At 39.4% G+C, this 9,516-nt stretch overlaps 1 protein-coding gene across 1 annotated transcript in view; it reads right to left on the bottom strand.

Annotated features, from left to right (window-relative positions):
• Positions 1-1,551: 1,551 nt before the first annotated feature.
• Positions 1,552-9,516, bottom strand: part of LOC133980443 (alpha-2-macroglobulin-like) — a 31,612-nt gene continuing 23,647 nt past the window's right edge. Inside the window, exons 21-36 of the mRNA XM_062419164.1 lie at positions 9,188-9,309; positions 9,012-9,063; positions 8,678-8,761; positions 8,049-8,225; positions 7,350-7,425; positions 7,008-7,164; positions 6,829-6,903; positions 6,023-6,185; positions 5,737-5,924; positions 3,717-3,929; positions 3,460-3,578; positions 3,226-3,316; positions 3,071-3,139; positions 2,888-2,993; positions 1,996-2,037; positions 1,552-1,656 (exon numbers count right to left, since the gene is read on the bottom strand). Of these exons, the coding sequence (XP_062275148.1) occupies positions 1,652-1,656; positions 1,996-2,037; positions 2,888-2,993; positions 3,071-3,139; positions 3,226-3,316; positions 3,460-3,578; positions 3,717-3,929; positions 5,737-5,924; positions 6,023-6,185; positions 6,829-6,903; positions 7,008-7,164; positions 7,350-7,425; positions 8,049-8,225; positions 8,678-8,761; positions 9,012-9,063; positions 9,188-9,309 (1,739 nt within the window). The 3' untranslated portion in view covers positions 1,552-1,651. The remainder of the gene's footprint in view (positions 1,657-1,995; positions 2,038-2,887; positions 2,994-3,070; positions 3,140-3,225; positions 3,317-3,459; positions 3,579-3,716; positions 3,930-5,736; positions 5,925-6,022; positions 6,186-6,828; positions 6,904-7,007; positions 7,165-7,349; positions 7,426-8,048; positions 8,226-8,677; positions 8,762-9,011; positions 9,064-9,187; positions 9,310-9,516) is intronic.

The following is a 9,516-nucleotide window of genomic DNA, read 5'->3' as shown; positions in this document are numbered from 1 at the left end:
AATCTTAGTTGAAGTAAAAATTGTTCAGCCTTAATCATTTTATACTATCTCTAATACACTGTTATATTGCAATTATAGAAATGTGATTAAGCAAAATAGATTAATTAGTGTATTATTATTGTCCACACTACATACACTATACCCAGTAATTCCACAAGGACACAATACGGTCATGTGGTCATGTTTGGTGCTATCTGAAGTTTCATGTTTTATTTGATTTATGTTTAAAAATTGTATGCATCTGGACTGCACATTATAAGGATACTGAGCACTTGGAGGCCAACCAAAGAGAATTAATTGTAACTGGAAGTTATGTTCACATTATATTTACTATGTATAGTCTTTCTGTTGTTTTTTGTTTGTTTGTTTGTTTTTTGTTGGCGGGGACTTTCTGCTTAACTGTACTGTACAGTGATGTAAAACGTCTGATGATCCAATAAACACTGATCTAATTCGATAAAATATTTCAGTTTATTCATGTTGAGTGAAACACTATATCATCTCTTCTTTAAATGGCTCCTTTTGACACTGAAGAGTTGCTGTCCTACTCCAAGTTCCTATATGTCTGAGATCTTCATTCCATCTCTAAGGGTGAGCCAGCCACAATACAAAGATAACTAGTTTTGACTGCTTGTATCTGGGATCTTTCACTTTCTTTCAAAACCATAATCTTACAACCATTACCATTGGTTAGGGTTTGAAGATATATCAACTGGTTTAAGAGCTACCCTTTGAACCAAACTCTTTCTTCACAGTGACAGTCCTGTAAAGCACCTGAATTACTGCTGATGCGGCACCTGCGCCTGTCATTCCATCTTACCCTAACTTTTGAACCCTATCTTCATGATACTTCACTTATGGAAATCCTTCACTCTGACCAGCAGCATCACGCACTACTTGACTCACTCACCACCAGATGTTTATTAGATGACAGCTCTGCCTTTCTCTTTACAACACAACCTATGACAAGTAATAGCGGAAGTGCCCTGGTATAGCCTACTGGAAAAGATGCATACTGCAGTGTCTGCAGTTCCATTCCAGCTATGGACCTTGGTTTTATGTCTGTCTTCTATACTCTTGTTTCCTGACTCTCTGCACTTTTGGCTATAAAAATATCTCTCCAAAAAGTCAATAAATCAACAAAACACCATTGTGTTTCAAATACTCTAGGCTGTTCCTTCAAATATTGCTGCAGATTCTCTGTAGTGAGTGACCAGGTGAGTGTCAATGTCCCATAGAACTATGAGATCCCAAAGTGACACCTGCTACAAGACCCCACCCAGAGACTCCAGGAATGCTAGATAGATCTTTGAGTTTTCATCACATTAAAATAAAACCTTTATATCTACATAGGGAGTAGGTCCTCTTATATGGAGGCAATCTTGTACTGTCATGTTTGTACAGTAGCCCAGAACGAAAACACCAAACCTTGAATACGCCCCCCTCCTACACACACACACACACACACACACACACACACACACACACACACACACACACACACACACACACACACACACACACACACAGAGTCTTATTGTGTACACAAGATATGGAAATTAAATGTAGTTTATCTTTATTAAAATGTATTGATATATTAGTCTCATCAGTAAGAGCCTGGGGCTTGAGATGTGTGACCACACTTCAGTCGTTAAGCTGCAAATCAGAGAAGAATTGTGATTACTTCACTCAAGTGCATACAATCAGCATTTTCCAGCAGCTTTCTTTGGCTTCATTTGGTTACTAAATTGACACATTCACTTTAATACTATAGTTAATTAATCATTATGTGTTGTTTACATCTAATTGACTGATTCAAAAATGTCCTACATCTTTCTGAGAAATAATTCAAAGTAATTAAAAAGTATTAATAATTGAGATAGTTACATCATAAGACAATGTACCATAAACAAGGGTGCAAGAGTTCTTGAGCAACATTTGAGTTTTACTTTGTGGTGCTGCTTATATAAGCTTGATTATGTTAGAGATTGTTACCTGCAGCACAAGGGTAGATGTATTCTACCTCATCCTGGTCACCTGAGAGGAGAAAGTATTATTAGATAACAGAGTTCAAACAAATGAAACAATGAAAGCTCAAAGAATTCCTAAACACAAAATAATTTCATGCTCAGGACATTGAGGGGTTGGGTTAAATCCCAGTGTAGACTACCGGTCAAAAGTTTTAGAACACCCCAATTTTTCCAGTTTTTTATTGAAAAAATGTTTTCAAGCTTACCATCTTGGTCTTTTTTCCTAAGGTAGTTCTGGCATAGCTTGGACTTATGTTTTGGGTCATTATCTTGCTGTAGGATGAACGCCTGACCAACTACATGCATACCAGGGGGTACTGCATGGCGCTGCAGAATGCTGTAGTAGCTGACCCTGGATAAAAAAAAACAGCCCCAGACCATCATGCTTCCTCCTCCATGTTTGACAGTTGATGTCACACACTGAGGAACCATCCTTTCTACTCGACGGCGTACAAAACTGCTTGATGAACAGAATATTTAACATTTTGATTCATCAGTCCATAACCTCTTCCTTTCAGAGTTTCCCAGTTTCTGAGGAGGAAACTGTACTCACTGACACCTTGACTTTCTTCGCAATTTCTCTGTAGGAAAGACCTACATTTTTAAGTGTTTTTGTATAATTTTCAGTTTTGGGAAACCTTTCCTTTTTTTTAACCTCTGGCAGTTCACCACTTACCTTTGTACCATTTCAAGCTAATCATTGGACTTGAACTGCTTGAATTTCAATAAAAAAATGGAATATTTGGGGTGTTCTAAAAACTTTTGACCGGTAGTGTATGTCAGACAAAACTTTGAAAATTGAATTCGTAGTTGTGATAATTGTACAGTTAGTTAGAAGAACCGAGCATGTGATTTACTTGGTTGGTAGTAGTCATAGATCTTAACCAAGGCAGGCTTCAGGTTCTGCACTTCGAGCTCCTGTGTGAGATCTATGCTGTGTTTGATGGGTATGTTCTTCATTAACTGTTAGAAGAAAAACACAATCAGTGACAAATCTGGAGAGCATTGTCTTGTATTTAACCACTGTGAGTTCCTTTCACCTTCTCTAAGTACACAAGAACATGATCTTCCTTTACTTCAACACGATCCACCAGCGGGGAGCGTTTGAGCTGTGAAGGCATGATATTCAGCTGTGTTACCATGACTTCAACAAATGATACAAATATTGCAGGTTAGAAAAACTACAGTAAGCTACCTGCTTCAACGACTCTTGATGTGGGACAAATCCAGAAAGCATTTTGATATCCAGGATCACCATGTTTGTACTGCTCTCTTTTCCACTAAATCTGTAATGGAACCATGAAATATGTGATGTTACAAATAGTACAGCTGCGCTTTTCCATGCCTTGAATAACCTCCAACAACATGTCAGGATTTTCTGCGCTCTATAATGGTCGTAGGTTAGATCTAGTTGCTGCACATTACTTACAGGGACTGAAGGTTCAGAGTTAGTTTAGGTCTCAGAGATCGGCAGTCAGCCTCTGGTGTGACTTTGACACTGAGAGTGGTCACATCAGCAGGGGTTGGGATGTTATAATGAAGAGAAATCTGGCAAGTAGTGCAATAGGAAGGTTTTAATATTCATTCATTTTAATTCGGGAGCCTAACAGCTCTAGTTGTGGTGTATTGCTATAATGGATTTATGTGTACAGAAGAAGAAAGTTAAGTGCCACAAGAACCACTGACCTGCACTGCAGCACATGCAGTTCCCTTCACGTCCAGACTGTACTTTCCTGTCACATCCTGCAGTGTCTTCTCCTGGTAGAGCAGTTTGTTTCTACTGTTAACATCAAATGTCATCTGGTCACTGGGAGACTGGACTGTCACTGTGCTTGAACTCTCTGGACTGAACACCAGAGTGGAGTAGAGAGCCAGAGCCTGAAGAGCCACCACTGTGTCCTACAACACACACACACACACACACACACACACACACACACACACACGCACACACGCACGCACGTACGCAAACACACACACACACACACACACACACACACACACACACACACACACACACACACACACACACACACCAATACACCAATTACTGTTTCAATGGTTTTGTCATTCTCACAGTATTCTTATATATTTTTGTTGCAGTGTATCCATGGAAATGAAAAAAAACTCCAAGATATCTCCCTATAAGACAGTTATAGTAGCTACTGTATTGGGCTATAGTGTCTTACCTCATAAAATCATGTATTCACAGCTAAATTACAGTATGAAACAACTGGTTTTATTTTTGCAGCAGGTCATAGTGCTTCCACCTTTACATGGTTTGTATTAACTTTAATGGATGGTGAGAGTGGATGAGGTTCTTTCTTTCTGAGCACAAAGTGGCTATGAAGAGTGGCTAACATCAGGATAGTTTCTATTTTTAACATTCTTTGTGTAACCAATAAGTGTATGTAACAGATGTGTTCGGTGAACACAGGGAATGACAATCCTTCACAGCTGTTGATTAGAGCTATCAAAACTCACAATGCAGAACTTACTGGCCCACTATTAGCATTGTTTCAACCTATATTTCCCAACACACATCAGAAATTATCGTTTGGATCATAGACTGTATATAAAATGGACGTAACATCCGTGACGTCACCCATTGGTTTGTGGACTGCTGCTCGGAAGCCAATAGTATCGGATCTGAGCAGCGCCATCTTGAAAATTTCAGGTGCATGCTGGGTAAAAAAAAAACACGGATTCTACTTATATGGGCATCAGGAGGGGCATGAGTCACCCTCCTGAACCTGTGCACCAATCAACCTGTCAATCACAACGTAGCCACGCCCTAATGCATACCCTGCTTTATCATCAAATATAAAATCAGGGAGGCCAAAATTTCACAAATGAACATCATACTGCATTGAAGAAGGTTTTAAACACATTTGAAAACGTTTACTGAGGTTAGAAATCAAGTGAGAAGTTGGTGAATTGTCCATTGACTTGTATAGAGACGGAAGTCCTTTTGACACCAAAACGGTCGCCCCCTGGTGGCCTTTTGATAGAATGCAGTTTTAAGTTACTTCCACGTTGGCATCATTTCAGAGGACCAGAACTCCCTGCCTGGTTTGGATACAGGCTTTAGTTTGGACATGACACATTAGGATAAACCCTTGCTTCAATCAACATATATGACAAAACTTGCTAACATGCTAACAGGCTTTGGTCCAAAGCAACAGACAAACGAGGTACAATCCAAGCTGCAGTAGCTCAAGAACTTTTCACTTCCTTTAGTAGAGAGATGTTGTATTGCAAAATTCTTGAAGCAAGACAGCTATGTACTGTTTGATGTAGTAGTTACAGTGTCTTTTTGGTTGCATCACTTTTATAGTTGGACAAAAGCATAATTCAAATCAGCCTGAGTAATAAGCCTCAACTCAGAAGTACAATCTGGGCTGTCTTTTTCTCTCATTGTTTTTATAGGTAGATTTAGTCTTTCACCAAACCTGAGGTCAGGGATTTTGACCTATCAAAAGGTGCGTGATTACTGTTCTAGATCTCACATATGAAAGGTAGCAGCAAGGCAGGCCTGTTGTTTCCAACTTGAGATTGGTTTAGAGTCAGCTTTTTTAACAACAAGATGACCGGAGCATGCTTACACATCATGGAAAATGTCCCCACAATTAAGACACACACTGTTGAAAATAAATTGACAGCCTGGAGTGCAGCTCTGCTTTAACCTCAGCTGCTCTGGATGTACCTGTGTAGAGGAGAAGCCTCCATAATGGTTCTGCTGGCCTGTCAGCCATCTAACGATGCGGCTGGTGTAGCCCAGGTCTTCAACAGTAGGGGAGGCGCTGAGTTTGGCCAGCATCACATAGGAGCTGATCTCCACAGACAGAGAGGCTGACGTTTCTGTTGCTGTCTGAGACCAGTGGAGGAAACCCTCTAAAAACATCCACCCAAAAAAACAGAAAGACAGGCATGAGGTGAGCTATCTCAACAGTAATGACGCAGTAATGATTTGTTTTAGGATTATAACTCACCGTCATGTAGTGCAACCTTGTCTAGGTGCTCCAGCAGTTGAGCACGGGTCTCCATGTCTCCAGCCAAGGTGAAGACGTACGCAAGCATAGCTGCAGTGTAGGTGTTTTTGAGGTCACTGGTGGACTCTTTGAGGCAAGACAAGCTCTTGTTCACCACAGGATGCTGTAACAGATAAAAACATGTGATATACATCTTTTGATCCACTCTCTCAATTTCAATAGATTCTAAAAAACAACTTAATTGTTTTATTACTCATTATTTTCATATAATCTATTTGTGTAGAAATATAGGACCAGTCAAAGTTTGGACACACTGAATGGAAAAGTGTGCCCAAACTTTTGACTGCGGCTATAATTCAACACAAATAGAGGAGATGATTGGTTGAAATCAGGCATTCAAAAATCATAGACAAGAAAAAACAGCACTTGCAGTCTTATGAGATGAGGTTAAGGAGGCAAAGTGTTGGAACACATCACTGATATTTACAGTATAGATGTAGAAGAAGAAAACAAATTGTACTGTAGGTTATAAGACAATACATTCCAACAATAAAACAAGAGTCCCTGGTGCAGGAACAAGAACATCATCCCTTACTAACATCCTACCCATGAACACACTAACTGTGTTTGCTTAAACTGACGACGAAGCTGGGGTGCCACTGCCAAAACTTGAAACTGTGTCTCTGCTGTTGTAGTCTGTTATCTTTTTTGTTGTTGTTTTTTTTGCTATGCATTTTGTTTTTCTCTGTTGCCTTTTACAAGAGAGTTGAAAACAGAGATAGTTACTTGTCATCCACAGTACTTACAGCAGCTGAAATATTCATCTCCAAGAACGCAGCAGTGATGTAAGCACTGAGAGTCACTTCATCAGATACACCACCCTGTAGAGACGAAGCATCACAGAGACATCAAACACAAGACTGTATCTCCAACATAGTGACGAGAAATACAGTGCCCTCATTTTTATACAGACTCTATGACCTACCTTCATTCTGTTGTTAAAGAGTTTTCCTGACTTTTGGAAACAGCCATTGGGAAGTTGTTTTCTCTTCAGCCAAGTCTTTGACTGCTTAATCTTTGCTGGGTCGATGTAGATGAAAGACTGTGCTTTGGCAAAGGATCTCAGTACAAAAGCAGTCAACCTGTAGATAAGTTAAACAGGGTCAGACATTTACAAAAAAAAGAGATGTGCCTGATCTTTGTTAATGTATGACCTGTCACTCTGATACACTGATTATACCAGTTAATTAACACTGCAGTTCAGCGTTGAAATGTGTTTTTCAGGTGTCTACAGATAGACATCAATGTGATTCAGTCATTTTCATACCAAGTGTTCGGTGTTCCACCTCCGAATGTGCTGTAAGCGCCATCATAGTGCTTGTAGTTCAACTGCCTCTGGTAGCCTGTATTATAATCACAGTACGCAAATCATGATTATGATTATTATCTCATAAGTTTGGTGCAACAGACCGTTTTTACTAGTTTTGAGAGGCCCCCATTACTTAGAGGTTGAGATGCATGAATTGCATCAGCTCAGAAAGCCTCAGTCCTAAAGCACTCATGCAGCCTGTTTTAAGGCTTCTCACACCTCACTTACTCTGCTGTTTCCTTCCTTCAACATCCATATTCATAACCAGTTTAGCACACTATTGATCTTGTGCTGAGCACTCATGTTACTCCAGGCATTCTGTGGTTTCCTGCAATCCCCCAAATTAACAGCCGGTAATTTTAATTACACAAATTTCAGATTTTAAGTTCTTGTCCATACTTTCTTCATACTTTTACTCATTTACTGCATTTAAGAGGGAAATATTGTAATAACTCCACTCTACTCAATACATTTTAGTGATGTAGTTAATAGTGAAACATTTGAACACATATGAGCTAACAAATATGATATAACCTCAGTACATAGGGTAGTTACAGGCATAGTAAACATACTCCTGTAATATACCTGTAATGTGAATGGTCTGAATCACTCTCACATAATGCACATGGAATAATAGGGTGTCCAATACCAACTCACCACTAGTCAGGAAATTGGTAGCCTTTTCCTTGATGGCTGGGGTCATCTGATCTGTGTTTTTCAGGTACTGGAGGATGTAGATGTTGGGGGCCAGGAGAGCCATGTTCTGCTCCCCACATCCATACGGCATCTTCAGCAGTCCATCCAGGTTCTTCAAGGCCCGACCCAGGATGTCACCTGCACAGAAACACTGACCTCTTAAGAAATTAAACTAGTCTGATCTTTAACTTCTGCATTGATTTGGGAGACAAGTATACCCACTGTCATATGCCCACAAATGTTGAACAATTGGTTGCCTGGAATTGAATGAATCAACCTATAAACTCATGGCCTGGTTTGGAAATAGCCAGCAGTAATGTAAACATACACAAATTGTAGTAAGTGGACTACAAGCTGCACAAGCATCTGTTTGATCCCTAAGCTTTCATAGTTACTTAGATATACTGTTTACTGTATAAACGTTGCATACTGTATGAAAGTGCCATGGTTAAAAAAGTGTCATGATTAAGTATATTATCAAAAATGGGAAAATGCTTTGAATTTCAGTGTTTCAGCATGAAGTAACAGTTATCCTGCCAGCATTGTTTTATTAAGCGATAGTGAATATATATCACAAGGAATCTGTTTACCTAGAACTGATAGTGAAGCCCGGGCAGACCCATCAATCACATTCTCGGGGAGTTGTAGCTCTACTTCCTCTGTCAAAGCATCATCTGTTTATAGCAAAAAACACAACAACACAAGTATGAGTGACGGTGCAGAAAACAATCCCTCAAATGTGAGACAGACCAGCAGAAGCAACTGTCTTATTACATATGTCATTTAGATTTATTACTTAGTTAAATATCTACAATTTCCAAACCCAAAAATTCCTGGATTTGTTTTAAATATTCAATTTCAAATGTACATTTTGGGCTTGCTCTTGTTCCTGGTGTTAAAATTCCTGTTCTAAACCATACTGACCTTTTGGGCAGAGCAGCCAGTTGTGAGTCTTTGTCATCTCAGTTCCTTCAGCCTGAGAAGGAAAGAGATGGAAGATCATGTAACACATGTGCTCTGTCAAAGTTGATCATTTATTTTATCATCAGAAGTAGAGTATACACAGTTTTTCTTTGTCATCTTGTATTAAAAGTGCCCACCTTTACTATGAGAGGCCGTGTGACCACATCGATGCGACCTCTCTCTGGCACGGTTACAATCTCATTGTTACATGATGCGTGGGATGTCACAGCTTCAGCGCTCACTGTCACATTCATGACTCCTAATAATGATCATAAAACCATGTATGAAGATCAATTATCTACATATAACTTCTAAGAGCTTGGAGTGATTTATTAGAGGTGGATCCCTCTCCACTGTGACACAGTATAGGTATAAAATGTGAAGGGGATGAAAAGCAAATCCCTATTCTTCTTCTTTATAATTTATTTTAGTCTAATTAATACATGTTCATACATGTTTCTTAATG

The sequence above is a fragment of the Scomber scombrus genome, chromosome 5 (assembly GCF_963691925.1).
Source record: "Scomber scombrus chromosome 5, fScoSco1.1, whole genome shotgun sequence".
NCBI lineage: Eukaryota > Metazoa > Chordata > Actinopteri > Scombriformes > Scombridae > Scomber > Scomber scombrus.
This window is presented reverse-complemented; position numbering and strand designations above follow the sequence as displayed.